This window comes from Vigna unguiculata, chromosome 5, assembly GCF_037176805.1.
Source record: "Vigna unguiculata cultivar grain cowpea cultivar isolate G323 ecotype 2 chromosome 5, ASM3717680v1, whole genome shotgun sequence".
NCBI classification, from domain to species: Eukaryota; Viridiplantae; Streptophyta; class Magnoliopsida; order Fabales; family Fabaceae; genus Vigna; species Vigna unguiculata.
Window position 1 is genome coordinate 36524694 of NC_140796.1, and position 25579 is coordinate 36550272.

General features: G+C 38.2%; 2 protein-coding genes across 2 annotated transcripts; one reads left to right on the top strand and one right to left on the bottom strand.

Annotated features, from left to right (window-relative positions):
* Positions 1–16237: 16237 nt before the first annotated feature.
* Positions 16238–18880, bottom strand: LOC146886372 (uncharacterized). Its single transcript, XM_085673416.1, has 2 exons — positions 17302–18880; positions 16238–16788 (listed from the first exon to the last, which is right to left on the bottom strand). Exons 1-2 carry the CDS (start codon positions 18878–18880, stop codon positions 16238–16240), a joined length of 2130 nt encoding a protein of 709 aa, XP_085529542.1.
* A 1799-nt stretch (positions 18881–20679) lies between these two features.
* Positions 20680–25037, top strand: LOC146886373 (uncharacterized). Its single transcript, XM_085673417.1, has 6 exons — positions 20680–20711; positions 21621–22423; positions 22511–23490; positions 23572–23795; positions 23858–24115; positions 24305–25037. The coding sequence occupies exons 1-6, from the start codon at positions 20680–20682 to the stop codon at positions 25035–25037; spliced, it is 3030 nt and encodes a 1009-aa protein (XP_085529543.1).
* The last annotated feature ends 542 nt before the right edge of the window (positions 25038–25579 follow it).

The window sequence follows — 25579 nt, forward strand, 5'->3', positions numbered from 1 at the left end:
CTTCAGTATTGCCAGTTTGTAGTGAAGAAAATAGTTAGGGCTAAGATAACCCTGAGTCGTCTCACAACGAATACGGAATTGATCTCAAATATTTGATTCTCAAAAATGCAATTTAAAACTAGCAACTATAAAAATAGGGGGTTTTGATATGCAAAAGAAAATGACACGGAAGATTGTAAACACAGTAATAGTAAATAGGTCAATTCCACTGCTTTTTCTAAATCAGATTCTTCATTGGTTATCTAGAGATTATTGTTAAATTAATTATTGTTGTTGATTTACAAATAAATCAATGTAAAGACTCAATTCATTTGTTGGCATCCTCACTTTTAATCAAAGTACAGTCTCAATCAAAAGTGAGAATTGTTAGATTATCCATAGTAAATTCAATCAAAGTACAGTCTCAATTAATTTTACTATGCCTAATCATGTCTATTCCTTTGTTTCTTTACCAAATAGAAAACTTAATTAATCAAAGTAAAGTCTTGACTAATTTTAGTTAAAGTAATTACCTCTAATCAAATTAAAGTCTCAATTATTGGCAAAAACTTATTTAATCAAATGAAAGTTTCTAAACAAAATCAAAGTAAAGTCTCAATTTAATTTAAAAACCTTTTAACTCATATGATTAGCATGCATGTAGATTTAAAATCATTATTTTCTATTCGATTAAGAAGCAAAGGACATAGATAAACAAAAAACCACAACAATAATCAAAATAACAAAACATATAAATTCATCTAACCTCAGAACCCATTTAAGAAATTACAGTGGAATCAACCCTTAAAGCTTAGCCCTCCATGGCTTTGATGAAATACATGATGATATGAATGAAAGAAAATAAAAGAAAGAATGAGAGATGTGGTGGAGATGGTATCTGCCAAAACCAGAGAGTTCTAAGTGTCTAAGCTGTCAGCTGTAAATCGTCAGTTCCCCCTCTTCTGCTCCCTTAAGTCTCTTTATATAGGCTTCCACTGGACTTTGGGCTTTATCTGTCAGTTGCTAAAATCTTTTATTTTTATTTAATTAATTAGCAACTTAATTCCTGTCTAATTTCCAATTCTGCCCTTCTCATTTAACCATATTTGCAGTTTTGACCAGAGTTGACTGCTGACTTTGACTAGTTGACCAGAGTTGACCAGTTGACCAGTTTGACTGTCTAATAGCAGCCTGACACGTGGCGCGTCTCTCTCCAGAACTAGGGTTTCTCTCTCACACTCTTCCTTGGCTGCGCGGCTGACGGCGGCTGCTGCCGTTTTCCGGCGTGGTGGCGCGAATGAAGGTTGCAGGCGCGCTCCTCCTTCTCCGACGAGTGCTGCTGTGCGTGACGGGGCTGCTGCCATGGTTGTGCGGATTAAGCTTCACGGTGTGCGATGCGAAACGGTGAGGAAGATGGTGGCGCAAGGTGCAGAGGCGTTGCTGTTCGTGGTGGTGGTCTGCGCGAGAAGATGGAGGTGTGGTTGCCGTGGTTTCTGGTGCGTCGCCGGCGAAGTGAGGAGGTGAACTGGTTCGTGCAGTGCAGCAGCGTGAGGTGCAGAGAAGACGGAGGCGCGATGGTGGTTCGTGACGGCGCGGTGGCTGGCTGCGGGATGGCGCTGGTTCGCGAACTGTGGCGGCCGGAGGTGCACTGCGGTGGCTGCTGTGTGAGGAAGAAGAACTCGCGGTGGTTTCGCGATGATGGTGGCACGCGAGCTGCTGGACGCGAGAAGAAGATGGCGTTGCTGTTGCGGTGGTGCTCCGGCGAAGTGAGGAGGTGCGGCGGCAGCGTGAAGGATTCGCAGGTGCAGGCGCGGTGGTTGCAGCTTCTCTTCTCCTCTGGTGGTGGCGCGCCGCGGTGGCCGGCGAGATTGGCGGCGGCGGCTGTGTGGAGGGTGGTCATGGTGGTTGAAATTAGGGTTAGGGTTTTTGGGAGATGAAGATGATGACGTGGCAAGATCTGAGTGGTCAATTGGGTGAGTGGAGGATTATGACACGTGGCGGCTTATGGTTGGCTAATTTTAAAAGGTGAGGATTGCCACATGGCATGATCTGGTTGAGTGGAGTTTAAGTGGTAGGAGGGGTGCAACTTAGTGAAAACTGGGGGTGCAGAACAGGTTTTTTGTGGTCCACTTGAGGGAGGAGTGTGCAAATAAAATCTGGGGGTGCATTTAGCTCCTGATTTATTCTTTTTCAGAATTTCTTGATTTTGGACTTATTTTGTAACTTTGAATATTTCAAAATCACATTATTAATTGACTAAAAATAAATTCCAGCTGCATTAACAAACGTTAAAATATCCAATAATATTTTATGCAACTAAAATCAATTTTTACGCCACTTTTACCAAACTTACTCAATAAATCCAATAATCACAAATCCTAATTAAATCAATCTTTAAGCACAGAAAATTCAATTAAATCCCCAAATTTAAATATTAAATGAGGGCAAAAATTTGAACTCATCACACACCCACACTTATCCTTTTGCACTCCTGGGCAAAATTGAATAATTTCAAAACTTTTTTCTGAGGTCTTTTATTCCATATTTTCAATGGATTAAAGAAATGATTACAAATGGAAATAGATCAATCTTCTAGAAATCATGTTGTCACGCACAAACAAATGGATAAAATTCTGTTTTTCACACATGAGTTAATCTTTTGAGTTTACAAGATAATCAAATATGAAAGAGAAACACTCAAGTCAAATGTATATTTTCTCACCAAGATTCGCTCAAGTGTTTTGGCTTGTGTTTTCACTCAAAATACCCATGCAAGTAAATACTCTCAATGCTTAGCAAGACTCTAATATTCACAGCTTTCAGAAAACATGCATTCAAAAATCATGAGGACTTTTCACAGATTATAATGAGGCTAAGGCAAAGGTAGGAAAAAATTTAAGATTTTTGGGATTTTGAAATTAAAATACAGAAAGATAGTGGAGCATAATTTCAAAAACAACTCCTTTTCGTTTATTGCTTTGTTGTTCTCTCTTATTTTTAGAAAGCAATTATTTCAACACTTTTTCATCATCAATTTTTCCTTTTGCCATTTTTATTAATTTGTGGGTGAGGTACTCACCCACACACTTTATTCCTCAACCATTCCTGAACACAATCCATTAGCTCCTTCTTTCTTCCTAAGGTAGAATATAGTCTTTTTCTTTTCAAGGTTATGCAATAGGCTTAAAACAAGAAAAAGAGGTTTAAAGCTCAAAGGGGCTACCAATGGATTAATATCAAGGTGGGCTTATTTGGCCAAGTAGCTAAAAATAAGAAATGCCTCAGTCATATCAAATCATGCATATTCACCTAAGATGCAAAACAAAAGACTCAAGCTAAACATTTGAGTATAAACAAACATGAGCAAGTCACTCAAGAAAAAAATAGGAATGACATATGGCAGTTCATCCTTTACATTAAGGCTCAAGACTCACAAGGTCAAATTCTTTCACAAAAGATTTAATCAAGAAATTCTCAAATCAACTCAATTAGCAAATCATAGAAACAGTCCACTCATACCAACATGACTTTTATTTTTCTATAATCATGATCATCCCAATTATTGAATCAAATCCCAAAATCCAATGTCAATATGTTTTATTGAAAGCAGGGAAATATTTTTGGTAGATTTCTTATGAGACATATTGTTTAAAAGTTTCACTTAGTAAAAAGTTAATACTTTCACAATTTTCTCAAAAAGAAATCACAATTTTTTTAAATGAAAAAAAAACACAAAAACCAAAAAACACAAAAAACAAAAAACAAAAAACATAAAAAGGAAAATCCTACCTACAGTTTGTCTCCCCCACACTTATTTCAAAAAAAAATGTCCTTGATGGACTTATTTTGGGGAGGAAACAAAAATTTTTTGATTTCTGGCTCAATCTGGCCATATGTCAAAATTTATTTTCTTTAATTTTATAAAGTACAAGTCAGCTTGTACCATTTTTTTAATTTTTACTTTTTGAAGTTTATGAAAACTAAAAACAAAAAAACATATTTTTGAAATTTTTTTATATTTTTTATTAAAATCAAAAACAAAAAACAAATATGCATGCAATTTAAATTTTTTATCAACAATGCTTTCAAAAGAATTTGAATCTAACCTGTTTACTTGTTGCAACAACCTTTCTTCTTTTTCTGCAGCCATGTCAACAAAGATAACCACTGAAAACTTATTTGCATCATTCACATCAATAAACTTGATGTGTGGAGTGTGTGGCTTCAACTCAACTTGAGCATCATCAGGTGCATTCGAATGGTTAAGCGGATCATCAGTAATCCTCATAATCTCATCTTCTGAGCAAAAATTTTCACCTGGTGTTGTTGACTCTACTCTTCATCATTAACCAAGTCAGTTGCAATAGTAGATGCTTCAGTTGCATCTTCGAATATTGTTGGCTCTTCAACTGCACTTGGTTCCTCCATTGTATTGTTCTCACAACTTTGCTCTTGAAAATGATCATTTGTACTCATAACATCATCAACAGGTACAACTTTATATTCACATGGAGCATCGTCAACATATCCATCAGTAGATATGTTTATGGGAGAATCTTTAATTTCTTCATCAGCAACATCTTTAGCAAAATTGATATGTCCATCAGTAGACATATTACTATGAGCATCATTATATCCATCAGTAGATATATCAATGTGATGTGATTCCGCTATTGGTTTTTCAGACTGACTCTGCAAGCTTTGTGTGGCGGCATTCATCATCTCTTTCTGATCTGTCTGATTCATCTTCATCATTTCAGTCATAATTTTCATCATATCTTCCAAAGTGACCTTTGTCATTGCATCATTCATTAGCTGACTCAAATCTTCAGACATTTGTTCAGCTCTGATGGCCAACTTCAGAAGCACATCTTTGATTTCATGACGAAGTTTGTTAAAATCTGGATTTTCAGGAAATCTTTGATGGGGTTGAGGGGTAGTATTAACAGTTACAAGTAATTCTATGAAGTTGTTCTTACTTGCATCCCTCAACATATCAGACAATATTTGCTTATTTTCGTACCACTCTTGCTCAATATTTCTACATCGTTGATCAACTCGCAACCTTTCATCCATGGACTCTAATTTCTCTATAACTTCACCCATTAATATCATAACTTCCCTGTAGGATGGTCCATTGATTGCTTCAACTTGCTGTGGTGGTACATATTGTTGCTGAACACTATTTGGAACATATGGTTGCTGAGGTGGACACTCAGAATATGGTTGTTGCTCATATCCCAAAAAAGATGATCTAGGATATAGATCATTAAATTGTCGTAAAGTTAACCCACTTATATCAGGTGCAGAAGTAGGTGTGACAATTTGTTGCTGAAAATCACGTGGTTGCTGTGGATAGTAATCATAATTCACTTGAAAATCACACAGTTGATTATTTTCATATGAAAAATTATTTTGCATTTTTGAAAGAGGTTTTCTGAAAAGAGATAAGTTGAAAGCTTGTTGAGTAGACTTCCAGGAAAGAGAGGTGCGTCTCAATGGACAACTTAAGTACCTTATCTTTCCTTAGCCATAGTTTTTCCCAACTAGTTTCACAAATTTCCCAACAAAATTCCTCAAACAAAAATTACGCTTAAAAAAATAACTAAATAAAATAAAATAAAATAACTAAAGAAAATTAAAAAAATGTTAGAACAAAAATTGAGAAAAGAAAATGTTAGTGATAAAAAAAATAAAAATAAAAATAAAAAATAAAATCAAAAGAATAAAAATAAAAATAAGAACTAAAATGATAAAAATTCTAACCGTGTTCCCCGGCAACGGCGCCAAATTTGATAACGCTGTCGTTGACGCGATCAAATTAATACTACTTATCTTATAACAACTTCAGTATTGTTAAGAAAGTAGTCAACAAAATAGTAAGGGTAAAGTAACCCAAAGTCGTCTCCCAACGAACACGGAATTGATTTTTAACAAATTAGTTCTTATAAACTATACAAATGAGTTAGTCAAATAAAATAAAAAATATAGGGGATTAAGATAAACAAAGATAGAAATAAAATTTAAATGATAAAAAGAAATAAAAACAATAGTAAAGAAAATAGATTGATTCCATTGCTTTTTCAAAATAGATTCATCCTCGGTTATCTAAAGATTATTGCTCAATTAACTATTGTTATAGATTTACAAATTAATCAATGTAAAGTCTCAATTAATTTGTTGGTGTTCTCACTTTTAACCAAAGTACAGTCTCAATTAAAAGTGAGAACTTTTAGATTATCCACAGTAAATTCAACCAAAGTACAGTCTCAATCAAATTTACTATGCCTAATCATGTCTATTCTTTTATCTCCTTACCAAATAAAAAGCTTAATTAATCAAAGTAAAGTCTCAATTAATTTTCGTTAGAGTAAATACCTTTAATCAAAGTAAAGTCTCAATTATTGGTAAAAACTCATTTAATCATATGAAAGTTTCTAAATAAAATCAAAGTAAAGTCTCAATTAAATTTAAAAACCCTTGACTCATATGATCAATATGCATATAGATCTAAAATCATTATTTTTTATGAGATTCAAAGATAAAAGACATAGATGAAGGAAAACCTCAACAATAATAAAAAGAACAAAGAAATTAATTGATCTAACCTCAGAATCCAATTAAGAAATTACAATGGAATCAACCCGAGAAGTTTAACAATTCATGGAATACAGAATAAAAATGGAAGAATGGAGAGAGAGAAAGGAAACGAAATTAGGCCCCCCTAAGGGTTCCAAAACTCCGAAGTCCCGAACTTATTCTTTCTGCTTCTCCCTTGGTCTCTTTATATAGGAATTGGACTAGGCTTTTATGTTGCTAAAATCTCTCAAATATCTTTTAAAATAAAGATAAAGATAAATATTTAAAAATATTTGGAGAGATATAGACTATTTGACAAATATAATTGGTTGATAATATCAATATCTAATATAATTAAATTAATTAATTAATTAAAGATATATGATAAATTATCACCAATTAGTATTTGTATTAATTTTCCAAATCAACCTTTTGCAATCTCCTTAAATTATCTTCTAAATAATCAAATATCTTCAAGATATTTTTGTTTGTTGTGGAACTAAAAAGATTCAAGAAGATCTTGTCATATTTAAAAAGATTTGGTAGTTATTATCTTTTAATATTTTATGATATAATTAAATAAGATAATTATTTAAAAATATCAAATAAAATATCTAAGATATATTTTTCCCAAATTATCTTCTATCATAAAGATAAAGAAAATCGTAAGGTCCAATTTTTTGTTGCTCTCTTCTTGGCTTAGCCAAACTTCTTCACTTTTTCAAGCTTTTCTTGTCGTCTTCATGGAATGCTTGGCTTGGATTTTTGTGATTTTGATAATTTCCTATTCTTGGATTTATCTTTAAGGTATCATGAAGCTTTAATCAATTTATTTCCACATCTCCATGAGCTCAACTTAGCTGCAACTGCACTAACACACTTCAAAATATCCAAAGAAAATTTATGCAACTAAAAAACTATTTTTAACATGCTTTTGTACCTCATGCTCAATAAACCGAATTATAGGAAATTCTAATTAAATCAATCTTTAAACACACAAATTCAATTAAATACCCAGAATTAAACATTAAATGAGGGCAAAAATACGCACTCATCATACCCACACACTTATCCTTTTGCACTCCTGGGTAAAATCAAACAATTTCAAAACTTTTTTCTGAGGTCTTTTATTCCATATTTTCAATGGATTAAAGAAATGATTACAAATGGAAACAGATCAATCTTCTAGAAATCATGTTGTCACGCACAAACAAATGGATAAAATTCTGTTTTTCACACATGAGTTAATCTTTTGAGTTTACAAGATAATCAAATATGAAAGAGAAACACTCAAGTCAAATGTATATTTTCTCACCAAGATTCGCTCAAGTGTTTTGGCTTGTGTTTTCACTCAAAATACCCATGCAAGTAAATACTCTCAATGCTTAGCAAGACTCTAATATTCACAGCTTTCAGAAAACATGCATTCAAAAATCATGAGGACTTTTCACAGGTTATAATGAGGCCAAGGCAAAGGTAGGAAAAACTTTAGGATTTGTGTGTTTTTGAAATAGTAAGGAAGAAAGAGTTATGGAGCACAGTTTCAAAATCAATCTTTACTTCTTCTTTTTTTTTTTTTTTTTTTTTTAATCCTTTGTTTCTCTTTTTCAGACAGCCATCATTTTTCATTTCACACTCTGTCATCAACAATTATTTTCCTTTTTGCCATTTTTACAACTTTGTGGGGGAAATACTCACCCCCACACTTTATTCCTCAACCAATCTCAACATAATCCACTAGCTCCTTCTTTCTCCCTAAGGTAAGGAAAAAAAATGGTCTTTTTCTTTTTAAGGTTTAACAGTATGCTCAAAACAAGAAAAAGAGGTTTAAGCTCAAGGGGCTACCAATGGATCAATGTTATGGTTAGCTTATTTGGCCAAGTAGCTAAAAACAAGAAATGCCTCAGTCATATCAAATCATGCATGTTCACCTAAGATGCAAAACAACAGAATCAAGCTAAACATTTGAGTATCAACAAGACATGAGCAAATCACACAAGAAAATAGGAATGACACACGGTAGTTCATCCTTACAATAAAGCTCAAAACTCACAAGGTCAAAAACTCTTTCACAAAAGATTTATTCCAGAAACTCTCAAATCAACTCAATCAAGTAAATCACAAAAACAATCCATTCATAGCACATGACTCTTATTTTCCCAGAATTATGACCGTTCCAATTAGTAAATCAAATCCAAAAATCCAATGTCAATATGTTTTATTGAAAACAAAAACTTTTCTTTTTTTTTTTTTAATAAAAACAAACAGAAAACAAAATTAGAAAAGGAAAAACAAAACAAATAGAAAACAAAAACAGAAAAGGGGGAAATCTCCCCACACCCCCACACTTTATCCATGCATTGTCCTCAATGTATTCAATATGTATAAAATGCAAAGAAAAAGTATGAAGTGTACTTACCTCCTCAAGGTGGAAGGTATGAGGGAGAAGTCAAGTTCATCCCATCCATCGTCTTGTTCAGCATATCTTGATTTTCATTGAATATCCGAAGACGATGCCCATTAACTTTAAAAGTTCTTGCTGAAGATTCTTCCTTGATCTCCACTGCTCCATAAGGGAAGACTTCTGTAACAATGTATGGTCCTTCCCAAGTAGAACGCAACTTACCACTCATGTGACCAAGCTTGGATTTGTATAGTAACACCTTCTGGCCTACCTTGAAATCCTTTCTAGCCACAAGCTTTTGGTCATGGAACTTCTTGGTTTTCTCTTTGTAGAACTTTGAATTTTCATAGGCTGCAAGCCTAATCTCCTCTAGTTCTTGCAACTGAAGCTTTCGCTCATTTCCTGCTTCTTCCAAATCCAAGTTGCATGCTTTCACGGCCCAATAGGCCCGATGTTCAATCTCCACAGGTAAATGACAAGCCTTTCCAAAAACCACCCTGAAAGGTGACATACCTATAGGTGTTTTGTAGGTTGTCCTGTGTGCCCAAAGTGCTTCATCCAATCTTGTGGCCCAATCCTTTCGACTAGGCTTCACTACTTTCTCTAGTATCTTTTTAATCTCCCTGTTAGAGATCTCTGCTTGCCCATTAGTTTGGGGGTGATATGGTGTAGCAATGCGATGTGTCACCCCATACTTCTTCAACATGTTCTCAAGTAGCCTATTACAGAAATGAGTCCCCTGGTCACTGATGATGGCTCGTGGTATCCCAAATCTGCAGAAAATGTTAGACCTGACAAAACTCATAACAACTCGAGAATCATTAGTCCTTGTAGCTATGGCTTCCACCCATTTGGAGACATAGTCTACAGCAAGCAAAATATAAGAAAACCCAAAAGAAGGAGGAAAAGGACCCATAAAATCAATACCCCAAATATCAAATACCTCACAATATAGCATGGGTTGTTGAGGCATTTCATCCCTTCTTGTAATGGATCTGACTGCCCTTTGGCACTGCTCACAATTTTCATATACCCTCTGTGCATCTTTAAAAATGGTAGGCCAATATAATCCACAATCCAACACCTTCCTACCTGTTCTTTGTGTGCCATAATGTCCACCAAAAGGAGACGAATGACAGAACTCAAGCACATGAGGTATCTCGATATCTAGAACACACCTCCTTATGACTTGGTCACTACCAATGCGCCATAAGATTGGATCTTCCCAGATATAGTATTTTGCCTCACTTTTTAGCTTGATTCTTTCATATTTGGAGAAGGAAGGAGGAATAGTAGAAACAACCAAATAATTAACAATGTCAGCAAACCAAGGTTCAGGAAACATACCTTTCACAGCAGTCAATGCTAGGAGGACTTCATCAGGAAAGTCATCCTTAATAGGAATGTTATCTTCTCCATTTTCAATCCTGCTAAGATGATCAGCTACCAAGTTATGTGCTCCACTTCTGTCTAGAATCTCAATGTCAAACTCTTGGAGCAGTAGCATCCATCTGATCAACCTTGGTTTTGAATCTGCTTTCTTCAGAAGGAATTTTAATGCTGCATGATCAGTATAAACAATTACCTTGGAACCAAGTATATACGGTCTGAATTTGTCCAAGGCAAACACAACAGCCAATAATTCCTTCTCAGTCGTGGTGTAGTTAGCCTGCGCTATATCCAACGTTCTGGAAGCATAATATATCACATGTGATAGCTTCCCATCTTTTTGTGCAAGCACCGCTCCTACTGCAAAGTTTGATGCATCACACATAAACTCGAATGGTAATGTCCAATCAGGTGGCTGGATGATAGGAGTGGTGGTAAGCGCCTTTTTCAATGTATCAAACGCATCTTTGCATCTCTCTCCAAAGTCAAATACTACATCCTTTTGCAACAAGTTGGAGAGAGGGTTGGCTATCTTGCTGAAGTCCTTGATAAACCTCCTGTAAAATCCTGCATGTCCAAGAAAAGATCGAACCTCTTTCACAGAAGAGGGGTAAGGCAATTGTGAAATAATATCAATTTTAGCAGGATCTACAGATATACCATTCTTGGAAACAACGTGACCTAAAACTATACCTTGTTCCACCATAAAATGACATTTTTCAAAATTTAGAACAAGGTTAGTTTCTTCACATCTCTCCAAGACTCTAGCAAGATTAGACAAGCAATGATCAAAAGATGAACCATATACACTAAAATCATCCATAAAAACCTCAATACAATGCTCCAACAAATCTGTAAAAATACTCATCATACATCGCTGAAATGTTCCAGGAGCATTGCAAAGGCCAAATGGCATTTTCCTATAAGCATATGTACCGAATGGACAAGTAAAAGTAGTCTTATGTTGATCCTCTGGGGCAATACAAATCTGAAAATACCCAGAGAATCCATCAAGAAAACAGTAATGAGACTTACCTGCCAATCGGTCTAACATCTGGTCCATGAATGGTAAAGGAAAGTGGTCCTTCCTGGTGGCCTGGTTTAGTCTTCTATAATCAATACAGACCCTCCAGCTATTCTGAATACGAGTAGGAATCAACTCGTTCTTCTCATTCTTGACCACGGTGATCCCAAATTTCTTGGGGACCACATGTACAGGACTCACCCAAGTGCTGTCAGAAATGGGATATATAATACCTGCTTGTAGCAACTTGGTGACTTCTTTCTTCACAACCTCCATCAGCTGAGGATTCAGTCTCCTCTGAGGTTGCCTCACTGGCTTAGCATCCTCCTCCAAGAGTATTCTGTGCATGCAGAAAGAAGGGCTAATACCAGGAATATCTGCCAAAGTCCAGCCTATTGCTCGCTTGTGATCTTTGATAACCTGCAATAGCTTTTGTTCCTGCTCGTCAGTAAGCAAGGCAGATATAATAACAGGGAGTTTCCCATCCCTTTCAAGATAAACATATTTCAAATGAGATGGTAAAGGTTTCAACTCCAAAGTGGGTGGCTGTTCCACAGATGGCAACATTTTACTGCCTAAGGTAATTTCAGCCACCTCAGCATCACACTTGGATGCCACAGAGGTATCAAATAGTGACACCGCGTCCTCAACATCATCTGTTTTAAAATTTTCTCTTTCGTCTAAAATTGAGCCCGAAACATTCGAAAAAGAAAAATCCAAAGAAGAAGAAAAACCAGATAAAACGTCCAAAAGTCCAAAAGCATAATTGTTCACTACATTACTCAATAAATCAATGCAAAACAAAGAATGGTCTTCAATTGGGTGCTTCATGGCTTCTAGCACGTTGAACTGCACCTTCTCATCTCCTATCTCCATAGTCAAGGATCCTGCATGCACGTCTATCTTGGTACGTGCTGTCATCATGAATGGTCTTCCCAAGATGATTGTGGTTGAACTCATTCCTTCATCATCCTTCATGTCCAAGATATAGAAATCTGCAGGAAAAATTAACTTGTCCACACGGACAAGCACATCTTCTGGCACACCTGCAGGGTTAACTGTGCTACGGTTGGCCAACTGAATGACCACACCAGTAGACTTAAGAGGTCCAAGATGAAGTGAAGTAAAAACAGATAAAGGCATTACATTAATGGAAGCTCCTAAATCTAACATAGCATTGTCAAACTTAGTACTTCCTATAATGCAGGGAACAGAAAACATACCTGGATCCTTACACTTTTGCGGCATTCTGACTGCAGGCTTCTTGATTAAGCTAGAGACATTTCTTCCCATGTTCACTACCTCTTTGTCCATAATACGCCTTTTATGTGTACATAATTCTTTGAGAAACTTGGCGTATTTAGGAATTTGTCTCACAGCATCCAACAAAGGAATGTTTATCTCCACTTTCTTGAAAGTATTCAGGATTTCTTTGTCTAACTCCTTCATCTTTTTAGTTTTTGGTTTCAAACGGTTTGGATAGGGAGGAGGAGGAGAATAAGGAGAAGGATTTTCAGAGGAAGTATTAGGGGATACCAACCTGGAGTTATCACTGGGTGCAGGCATCTCAGATGTTGCTTGTGTTGTTTCATCTGATCTTCCTCTTTCATCATTAGGTACAACTTCATTGTCCTTATCTTCATCTTCTTGGGCATCCCCAAGGCCTTGTATTTGCTTACCCGATCTTAAAGTAATAGCACTTACATTTCTCGGGTTGATTACAGTTTGTGCAGGCAAATTGCTTGAGCCTTGTTGAGACTTCATCTGATTTAACTCATTTGCCATTTGTCCAATCTGATTTTGCAAATTTTGATTGGTTGCTTCCATCGTCTGTTTCAACTCATTGATTTGTCCCTTCATCATGTCAGCCATCATTTTCATCATTGCCTCCATGTTTGAATCACCAGAGGTTGCAGTTGGTTGTGGTTGTTGCCTCTGTTGAGGTGGAACATAGACTTGTTGGTGTTGAGGCTGTTGATTTCCCCATTTCTGGCTGGGATATTCCTTCCAATCTGGGTTGTACTTGTTGGAGGACAAATCATGGTTGTATTGCTGCCGAGGTGGTCTATTATTGCCATAGATGTTTGCAGCATATGCCTGAGGTTGTTCATTGTCTAACGTCCCTGTCTCTTTTAACATAGAACAAGCCTCTATAGGATGATTAGTAGAAGCACAAATTCCACATAAAGTAGAAGGGATAGGCTTTTTCTGTAAGTCTGTCAAGGTCCTTACCATGACTGCTAAGTCATCCAACTTCCCTTCTAATTTCTTGTGATCTGCAACATATGAAGCTTCTACTCCATGGGTTCCCTTCAATAGAGTTATAGAATTACTCCTTGTGGAAAATTGTTGATGGTTCGATGCCATAGTTTCAATCAATTGTCTTGCATTTGTTGGCGTTTTATCCACCAATGACCCTCCACTTGCAGCATCTATCATTTGTCTATCCATGATACTCAATCCCTCATAAAAGTATTGAATGAGGAGATGCTCGTTTATTTGGTGATGAGGACATGAAGCACATAACTTTTTGAATCTTTCCCAATACTCGTGAAGACTTTCTCTTTCTTGTTGCCTTATCCCATAAATATCTTTGCGAATAGCAGCAACTCTAGATGCTGGAAAAAACTTTTCCAGAAATAATCTTTTCAGAGTCTCCCAGGTATTGATGGATCCTGGCGGAAGGCAGTATAACCCATTCTTAGCGGCATCTTGCAATGAGAATGGAAAAGCCTTAAGCTTGATATGTTCCTCTGTCACTGTTGTAGGTCTCATGGACGAACAAACAACATGAAATTCCTTCAAGTGATGGTATGGGTCTTCTCCTGCTAATCCATGGAATTTGGGTAAAAGATGGATTAACCCAGACTTAAGCTCACATTCTCCATCTGGATATTGGATGCACATGTTTTGTGTAATTGCTGCATCCGGTGAAGCCAACTCTCTTATTGTTCTTTCTTCCATTCTATCTTCTTGAATTTCTGGTTTAGGTGATGGATCAGAAGATATGTTAATCACCGGAGGTGATTCTAGTGGTACACTTTCAGTGGTAGGTTCAGATGATGATGGTGCTCTTTCAGTAGAACACCTGAGATCAAGTCTCCTACGTGATTTACGCAAGTTCCTTTCAAGTTCTGAATCAAGTTGATAAAATTGACCCGGATTGGCCCGAGTCATGCACTATGCAAGTCCACCTGAAAGTGTTTCCCTGTGTGTTTTTTTTTTCTTCCTATTCTTGTTTTGGAGAAAGATTTCAAGAAAGAAATGAGTTAAGATGTCGTTGGATCTACTCCCAGGAAAGAGAGGTGCGTCACAATGGACAACTTAAATACCAAGTCTTTCCTAGACAGAGTTTTCCAAACTAGTCTCAAAAATTTCTTAAAAGAAATTCTTAATCAAAACAAAAATAGAACTTTGCTTGGAGTATATTAACAGAAAACTAGATACTACAAAATAACAAACTATATCAAACGTATATGCGTAAAATAAATAATAAAGAAAAATAAAAAATAAAAAATAAAATAAAATAAAATAAATAAAATAAATAAAAACAGAATCAAAATAAAAGAAATACTAACCGTATTCCCCGGCAACGGCGCCAAATTTGATATCGCTGTCGTTAGGCGATCAAATTACCACTACTTTAGCAACTTCAGTATTGCCAGTTTGTAGTGAAGAAAATAGTTAGGGCTAAGATAACCCTGAGTCGTCTCACAACGAATACGGAATTGATCTCAAATATTTGATTCTCAAAAATGCAATTTAAAACTAGCAACTATAAAAATAGGGGGTTTTGATATGCAAAAGAAAATGACACGGAAGATTGTAAACACAGTAATAGTAAATAGGTCAATTCCACTGCTTTTTCTAAATCAGATTCTTCATTGGTTATCTAGAGATTATTGTTAAATTAATTATTGTTGTTGATTTACAAATAAATCAATGTAAAGACTCAATTCATTTGTTAGCATCCTCACTTTTAATCAAAGTACAGTCTCAATCAAAAGTGAGAATTGTTAGATTATCCATAGTAAATTCAATCAAAGTACAGTCTCAATTAATTTTACTATGCCTAATCATGTCTATTCCTTTGTTTCTTTACCAAATAGAAAACTTAATTAATCAAAGTAAAGTCTTGACTAATTTTAGTTAAAGTAATTACCTCTAATCAAATTAAAGTCTCAATTATTGGCAAAAACTTATTTAATCAAATGAAAGTTTCTAAACAAAATCAAAGTAAAGTCTCAATTTAATTTAAAAACCTTTTAACTCATATGATTAGCATGCATGTAGATTTAAAATCATTATTTTCTATTCGATTAAGAAGCAAAGGACATAGATAAACAAAAAACCACAACAATAATCAAAATAACAAAACATATTAATTCATCTAACCTCAGAACCCATTTAAGAAATTACAGTGGAATCAACCCTTAAAGCTTAGCCCTCCATGGCTTTGATGAAATACATGATGATATGAATGAAAGAAAATAAAAGAAAGAATGAGAGATGTGGTGGAGATGGTATCTGCCAAAACCAGAGAGTTCTAAGTGTCTAAGCTGTCAGCTGTAAATCGTCAGTTCCCCCTCTTCTGCTCCCTTAAGTCTCTTTATATAGGCTTCCACTGGACTTTGGGCTTTATCTGTCAGTTGCTAAAATCTTTTATTTTTATTTAATTAATTAGCAACTTAATTCCTGTCTAATTTCCAATTCTGCCCTTCTCATTTAACCATATTTGCAGTTTTGACCAGAGTTGACTGCTGACTTTGACTAGTTGACCAGAGTTGACCAGTTGACCAGTTTGACTGTCTAATAGCAGCCTGACACGTGGCGCGTCTCTCTCCAGAACTAGGGTTTCTCTCTCACACTCTTCCTTGGCTGCGCGGCTGACGGCGGCTGCTGCCGTTTTCCGGCGTGGTGGCGCGAATGAAGGTTGCAGGCGCGCTCCTCCTTCTCCGACGAGTGCTGCTGTGCGTGACGGGGCTGCTGCCATGGTTGTGCGGATTAAGCTTCACGGTGTGCGATGCGAAACGGTGAGGAAGATGGTGGCGCAAGGTGCAGAGGCGTTGCTGTTCGTGGTGGTGGTCTGCGCGAGAAGATGGAGGTGTGGTTGCCGTGGTTTCTGGTGCGTCGCCGGCGAAGTGAGGAGGTGAACTGGTTCGTGCAGTGCAGCAGCGTGAGGTGCAGAGAAGACGGAGGCGCGATGGTGGTTCGTGACGGCGCGGTGGCTGGCTGCGGGATGGCGCTGGTTCGCGAACTGTGGCGGCCGGAGGTGCACTGCGGTGGTGCTCCGGCGAAGTGAGGAGGTGCGGCGGCAGCGTGAAGGATTCGCAGGTGCAGGCGCGGTGGTTGCAGCTTCTCTTCTCCTCTGGTGGTGGCGCGCCGCGGTGGCCGGCGAGATTGGCGGCGGCGGCTGTGTGGAGGGTGGTCATGGTGGTTGAAATTAGGGTTAGGGTTTTGGGGAGATGAAGATGATGACGTGGCAAGATCTGAGTGGTCAATTGGATGAGTGGAGGATTATGACACGTGGCGGCTTATGGTTGGCTAATTTTAAAAGGTGAGGATTGCCACATGGCATGATCTGGTTGAGTGGAGTTTAAGTGGTAGGAGGGGTGCAACTTAGTGAAAACTGGGGGTGCAGAACAGGTTTTTTGTGGTCCACTTGAGGGAGGAGTGTGCAAATAAAATCTGGGGGTGCATTTAGCTCCTGATTTATTCTTTTTCAGAATTTCTTGATTTTGGACTTATTTTGTAACTTTGAATATTTCAAAATCACATTATTAATTGACTAAAAATAAATTCCAGCTGCATTAACAAACGTTAAAATATCCAATAATATTTTATGCAACTAAAATCAATTTTTACGCCACTTTTACCAAACTTAGTCAATAAATCCAATAATCACAAATCCTAATTAAAACCGCACCTACTCCAACCCCAGAAGCATCACATTCTAGCTCAAAAGTTTTCTCAAAGTTTGGAAGAGCTAGAACTGGTGCTTGGGTGAGTTTAGCTTTAATATCCTCAAAGGCTTGTTGTTGCTTATCACCCCACACAAAAGGTGTGTCTTTCTTGACAAGTTCATTGAGGGGTGAGGCAATTGTGGAAAAGTGGGGTACAAACCGTCTATAGAAGCTAGCTAGCCCATGAAAGCTACGGATGTCCCCTACATTCTTTGGCACAGGCCATTCTTGGATGGCTTTGATTTTGTCGGGGTCAACATGTACCCCACTTTTATTGACCACAAACCCAAGAAAGATGACACTCTCTACACAGAAAATGCACTTGTCTATGTTGGCATAGAGTTGATGGTCTCGAAGGAGAGACAGGACTACCCTAAGGTGTCCTAGATGAACTTTGAAGCTGTGGCTATAAATTAAAATGTCATCAAAATAAACAACCACAAACTTCCCCAAACAATCCCGTAGGGCATGATTCATTAGTCGCATGAATGTGCTAGGAGCATTGGTTAGGCCAAAAGGCATGACTAACCATTCATATAGACCAAATTTAGTTTTGAAAGCGGTTTTCCACTCATCACCTTTGGCAATTCGAATTTGGTGATAACCACTTTTAAGGTCTATTTTTGAAAACATTTGGGCCCCATGCAATTCATCCAACATATCATCTAGTCTAGGGATGGGGTGCCTATACTTTATGGTAATGTTGTTGATGGCCCTACAATCACAACACATGCGCCATTTGCCATCTTTTTTGGGCACCAACAACACGGGAACAGCACAAGGACTAAGACTCTTTTGGACCCATCCTTTGTCTAACAACTCGATCACTTGAGTCTCTATCTCTTTAGTCTCAATTGGATTTGTCCTATAGGCTGGTCTATTAGGTAGACTGGCCCTTGGGATAAAATCAATTTTGTGCTCTATTCCTCTAAAAGGTGGGAGGCCTTGGGGACCATCCTTAGGGAAAAGATCCGCAAATTCATGGAGAAGAGCACGGACAGAAGGAGATAGGTCCTTAAGTGAAGGATGTTGGAGACATGTAAGGACAGCATGACACAGCAAAAGGTAGGAAGGGTGTTCAACATGAAGAGTTTGTAAAAGAGTTTTATGAGTGAGAAGCACTTCATGATGAACATCCTTAGAAGGAGAGACCTCCTCTACCTTTTTCTTAGAAGCCTTGGATAATTTAGTAGAGTTGGTGGAACTCTCTTCCTCCCTCCTAGCTTTCATTTGAGCTTGGTCACTAGCAACTTGAGTAGGAGTGAGGGGATGTAACACAAAAGTTTTCGAATGATGTTGGAGGGTGATCTCATTGGTATGGCCATGGTGGGTGGTTTTGCGGTCAAATTGCCACGGCCTACCTAAGAGAATATGGCAAGCTTTCATTGGAATTACATCACATAAAACTTTGTCTTTGTACTTTCCAATAGAGAACTTAACCAACACTTGATGCTTGACTTCGAGATCCCCATCTTCATTAAGCCAATGAAGTTTGTAAGGTTTGGGATGGGGTAACAAAGTCAAGTTCAACTTCTCAACCATTCTTGTGCTACAACAGTTGCAACAATACCCACTATCAATGATCAAAGAACAAGTATTGTTCAAAACGTCACAGCGAGTGTGAAAAATGTTTTCTCTTTGATCATTAAGAGGAAGGGTTGGTTGGTTATTGAGAAGCCTCCTAATCATTAAGAGAGACCCTTCTTGAGGGTAAGAATGATGTTTATCTTTGGAGGACTTGTCACTGTGGGAGTCACTAGAAGAGGAAGATTCCTCAGAAGACTCCTCTTGACTGCTGTAGAGGTCTTAGCCCTTTAGCACAATGGTGCGCTTGGTAGGACACTGTGATGCCACATGACCTCTACCTAAACACTTAAAACACTTGATCTCACTACCTCGCTTGGAGGCCTCACCCTTATCTTGACCTTTTGCTGGGTGTCTATGAGCGGTCTCCTTGACATGAGAAAAATCTTTCTTTTGAAAATCAGATTTTGAAAAAGAGAGTGAAGAATCCTTGCGAATAGGTTTCCTCAAGAGTTGTTGCTCCACTTTGATGCACATTTGAACAAGTTCATTTAAATTTTGATATGGGAGCAACTCAACTCTATCTCTTATGTTGTAGTTTAGACCACTCAAGAACCTAGCAATGGTTAGATCTTCTTCCTCATCTATCTCAGCCCGCAAGATGTATAACTCCATCTTTTGCCTATATTCCTCCACAGACATGGTTCTTTGTTGGAGCCGTTGGAGTTTATCCATAAGCTCTCTTTTGTAGTACGAAGGAGCATGACGAGCATGGAGTGCCTCTTTGAGATCAAACCAATATTCAATCTCGAGAAGGCCTTTTTTTCGCTTTTGGAGGACAAGGGCTGTCCACCAATTTAAGGCATGACCTTGGAAGCTGAGGACAGCAAGAGAGACATGTCTCTCTTCCTCAACCACGTGGCTGTCAAACAGTTGTTCAACTTTTGCCACCCAATCTAGATATGCCTCAACATTGTCTTTTCCATGGAAAGGAGGCAAATCTATTCTTGTTTCTTTGGGGTGAGGAGGAACACGCCTTTGTCTCCTAGTGTGAGGAGATTGCCTTGGAAAGGGGCGTTGTAAATCCTCCTCCTCGCCACTAAGATCATGATGATGTCTTGATGGGGGCGAGAAGATCTAGGAGAAGCACGGTGAGTGTGTGGAGGATTCCTTAATTGCTCAGATATGAAGTGCAAATTGGCTTGCATGGCAGCCATTTGAGCCTTGATGTCACTCACCTCTTTGGTGAGTTTGTGAAGCATACGAGGGGAAACATCACCCTCATCATCCGCACTAGTGTTATGTTGTGTTGGTTGTGGTGAATTTTGTTGGGTTTGCACCCTTGCACGTGTAACCCTTCTAGTGCTCATGATTGACACGATATAGCACTTGAGACAAAGTGTGAATAAAAGTTTTAAGAACACAAATGAACCTCCAGGTAGGCGAGGTGAGTCGAAAAAGACCACTTAATAACCAAAGCCAATCCTAGCCAAGGCACACTTGGGCAAGTTTGAAAGAATTTCACACAATGGCTAAGTGCTAAATGATGAGAATCACTAGACACTAGTTGTCAACAAAGAACAAAGAACAAAGAACAAATAAATCTATAAAACACTAAAGACGGACCCCTAATTGGCCAAAAATATGTAGAGACTTTGGTCTCAAAATTTTAAGCCACTAAACAACGTGAAAACTTGAATATAAGCTATGCGGCCTAATGTAAAGGAAAGCTAGTAAAATATGTGAACCATAGCAAGCAAGGAAATCTACAAATAGAGTGTAGAACACTCTTGTAGTCTCATAGTTGCATGGAATCAATGGAGAAACACAATATAATAGACAATGAATGGTAAATGTGAAAGAAAAACAAAGAAGAAGAAGAAGAAGATGAGAACAAGACGGAAAATGAAGGAAACACAAGACTAGGAAAGAACCTTACCAAACCTTGAGAGACCATGGTTTGATGGCTCTTGATACCATTATGGTGGAGCTCCAAAGGTGCATGAAGAGCTCCATGGGCAGCGAAAATGGATGAAGGAATGGAGGCAAGTTGGAAGGCACTTGCAAGCAATGGAAGGTGAAAGAGGTGATAGGATTTCCTAATCTATGCTAGCCTAAGGAAGGTGGCTAGAGGTAGAGAGAGGAAATCTCTAGAAAGTGGTGACTCTCAAAGGCAATAGAGGGAGGAGTGCTCTCAACTCAAGTTGCATCTATTGCATAAAATTTCAAGAGTGTCTACAAATGAGTGAAATTTTGGCTTTTATATGAAGCCATTTACACATGAGAAAGGAGAGCCATTGGATGGAGTGGGCCTTGATCTTGGCCCTTAGATCAAGCTAGGAGAAGGAGATAAGATCATGCCCCTTGGATCTTGGCTTGAAGAACAAGAAGGATTCTTAGCCTTTAGATGTGATGACCAACTTTAGTCAAACTATGAAGCAAAGGAGCCTCCTTGTCTTGAAAATCTTGGCCATGTATGAAGAGAATTGGGCCGAGCCCAATTTTAACCCATCCTATGTTCCTTTCATGTCTTATGTATTATTGGAAAGCAAAGCCCAAACAATGGCCCAATTTAAATCTACACTACTAGATTTACATGCACTTCTTCAAGTCTTTGTGATCTCTTTGGCCCATGTAAAGAATGTGAGAAGCCCATTGATTTTGTGATCATCTAATGGGAGGCCCTTTTGAATCTTTTTCATCATTGATCTTGTAATTGGGCCTTTTAATGGGCTTGGGCTTGGGCTTGGGCTTGAAGGTGCAATTGGGCTTGGTGGGGTCACATCATCTGGAGTTATTTCGAAATATTGGGGTCTCTTAAGGAAATGGGGTATCATAGCGTAAAGGGATTATGTTATTGTGTGGAGATGTTGTTGCACCCTTTGAATGATGACAGGGGTGCACTTAATATGCTTCATATTGCAAGACATTACGGTGAAGTGCATATGTTTGTTGTGCATGGAGTTGATGAGGCCCAGGTAGATGATAATATAGTGGAACCTGAAGGAGATGATGGGAGACCTGTAGAGAGTGGAGAAAACAGTCATGCTGTTAGTGAATTTAAGGTACTAGGAACTGAGATTGTAGTCTGGTCTGCTCCATCTGAAGATGTAACTTCTGCTCCAGTTGATGATGCTAGGAACGAAGACACTGAAATTGGATCAGATGAAGGTGAAGTGGTTGACAGTTTAAGGAGGTGTGGTGAAGAAGAAGTGGGAGTTAAGAATGTGGGCACAGGTGAAGAAGAAGTTGGAGGTGAGAATGTGGGCACAGGTGAAGAAGAAGCTGGAGTTGAGAATCTGGGTACAGATGAAGCAGAAGTTGGAGGTGAGAATCTGGGTACAGGTGAAGCAGAAGTTGGTGTTGAGAATGTGGGTACAGGTGAAGCAGAAGTTGGAGTTGAGAATTTGGGTACAGTTGAAGCAGAAGTTGGAGTTGATAAAGGGCTAGATAATGAAAGGGATTGTGATGATGAAAGGGTTGAGGTTGATAGTTGGATTGATTCTGATGCAGACTGTATAGGAGATAGTGATGGAGACGAATGGGGTTGTGGTAATGGAGGTACTGAAGGCGTAATTGATGTAGAAATAGATGTTGATTATGGTCAAGGCGAAGTTGGTCCTAGTTCATAAAACCATGATAGTGAAGACAGTGCAAGTCAATCAGAAAATGATGGTAGGAGTAGAGATAGAGGACTGTCTGATAATAGTTGGGAGTCAGAAGAGTTATGTAGCATTGAAGGCAGTGGTAGTGAGACAGAACATGATGGGATGAGTGGTTATTTTGGTACATTTAAGAAGCCTAAGTCCATGGCTGATTACAAATGGGAGGTGGGGACAACCTTTGTGGACAAGGAACAATTTGTTGATGGGGTACGAACGTATGCTGTTCATGCTGGTAGGAACTTGAAGTTTGACAAAAATGACAAGGAAAGAGTGCGGGTGAGATGTTTAGGGGCGCAAGGAAAGTGCGACTGGTCCCTTTATTGTGGATTTCTGGTTTCTTGTCAAACATGGCAGCTTAGGAAAGTTCAAAACCATCATAAGTGCAACAGAGAATTTAGTATAAATTTGATGAATTCAAAATGGTTGAGTAAAACCTTAGACAACACATTAATAGAGAATCCTAATTTGAAGCTGGTTGATATACGTAATAAAGCTGCAAGGAAATGGAATACAAAGGTGTTAGTTTCAATGGCTCATAGGGCAAAGCAACTAGCAGCGAAGGTGGTTGAAGGATCTTTTAAAGATCAGTATAGAAGGATTTATGATTATGCTCATGAGATAATCAGATCAAATCCCGGATCTACAGTTAAAGTTAAAGTGGAAGATGTTAATGATGAGAAGATTTTCATGCGAATTTACACATGTCTAAAGGCATGCAAGGACAGCTTTGTCAGCTGTCGACCCATCATAGGCCTTGATGGTTGTTTTTTGAAAGGACAATATGGGGGTGAGCTACTCACTGCTGTAGGTCGTGACGCAAATGACCAAATGCTTCCTATAGCCTCCGCAGTAGTTGAAGTTGAGAACAAAGACACATGGACCTGGTTTCTGGAGTTGCTGATTGAGGACCTGGGAGGTGATGATGTATGTAGGTTCTGCACATTTATGTCCGACCAGCAAAAGGTTATATGTTTCCATATTTTTTTGTGTTCATTGTTCTTCTATTTCTGTAATATGAAAACTAACTGACTAGTATATACACAGGGTTTGCTTCCTGCCATACAAGACCTACTGCCTGGCGCTGAGCAAAGGTTTTGTATGCGCCATTTGTACAGCAATTTCAGAAAGAAGTTTGGAAGCAAGCAACTAAAAAGCTTGATGTGGAAGGCTGCAACCTGCACGCACCCAAGAGCATGGGAAAGAGAAATGCATAACATTAAAGAAGTGAACGAGGAAGCCTTCAAATATCTAATAGCAATACCACCAAGGTTAGTTAGCAATATCACTGATTCTCCACATTAACAATGGATTAACAAATTTGTATTCGCAGATATTGGTCCAGGTCTAGGTTTACCATGCAAGCCAAATGTGACACGTTGGTAAACAACATGAGTGAAGCCTTCAACAGCGTAATTGTGGATGCAAGGTCCAAGCCAATCATCTCAATGCTGGAAGACATCCGTTTGTATATTATGAAAAGGTGGTCCAAGAATAGATCCAAGGTGCAGAAGTACGAGGGAGATATATGCCCTAAAATACGCGCCAGATTGTCCAAAGAATCTGAACAAACTAAGTATTGGATACCAAGGTACTTTCGAATGTGGTCCTACTTTAGGTTTAAAATTTTTCAATTTGGTCCTAGTTTAAGGTTAAGTTCTTTTCAATATGGTCCTAGTTTAGGTTTAAAATTTTTCACTTTGGTCCTAGTTTAGGGTTAAGTTCTTTTCAATATGGTCCTACTTTTGGTTTAAAATTTTTCACTTTGATCATCCTGCAGTTGGTCAGGTCAGAAGCTGTTTGAAGTTAGGCATGTCTCATTAATTGGAGACAAGTTCACTGTCAACATAGAAAGCCAGGAGTGCAACTGCAGGAAATGGCTCATTAGTGGGATCCCATGCTACCATGCAATTGTTGCACTGAACTTCCTCAACTTGAAGGCAGAAGATTACATTCCACATTGGTTCAGACGTACAACATATGAAGAGATATACAACTCCATAGTTCTTCCTGCCAATGGCCAACTTTTCTGGGAAACAACTGCCTTCCCTGATGTTCTACCACCACTTAAAAGAAGGCTGTCAAGGAGACCAAAGAAGAAGAGAAGGCTGGAAGCTTGGGAACTTACAAAAGATAACACTCAAATGAGGCCAGGTGGTCATAGAAAGAGATGTTCAGTTTGTCGTGCACTTGGGCACAAGAGGAACAATTGTCCAGCACTTCCTGTCCATGGCTGTGCAGAACGTCCCACTGAAGCTGCAGCAACACAACCAACTCAACCCACACAAAGTGAACCACAACCAACTCAACCCACACAAAGTGAACCACCACCAAGTCAACCACCTACAACACCCACTCCACCTGCAACACCAACCCCACCAATTGCAGCACCAACCCCACCAGCACCAAGACCACCACCCAACACTGCAGTACAACAGCCAAGCCAACCATCTTATGGAATTAGAAAGATGAGGCCAAAAATGCAAATAAGAAGGCCAGCACGTCCATCATGAGATTAATGAATGTATTTTGGGAGAGGGAATATTTTGTTATGTATTGTCAATGTGATAATTGGAAATGATGATGTACTTTAACAATTTCTGGATTTTGATCACTGATATTTTGATGGAATGCTTAAAAGCCTTAATTAGTAATGCATTATGATTTGCACTTTTCATAATTTTATCAACTTTTCAGAATTGTTCGTTTAGGAGTTCATTGAAATTAAACTATTTTCAACAGCTCAGAATATGTAATTAGAGATAAAGGAATATCATTCATTCATTGAAGTAATTATTCAACATAGTCAACGACAATTACAACCCATAAAACTAACTACAATCATTACAATAAGAACACCTATCACAGCTAATGACAGTTGCATCCGTTTTCTCCAAACAGTCAATGCATTTTCAATATAAGCAATCTTCTGCCTTTGCCTAGCGATAATGGCATCTCGCTCATCAGCACCCTCTTCGTAACACCACTTGAAAAAGTTGCATCCCAACACATCTTCACCACATCTCTGCAACACAAAAAAACCATGAAGATGAAA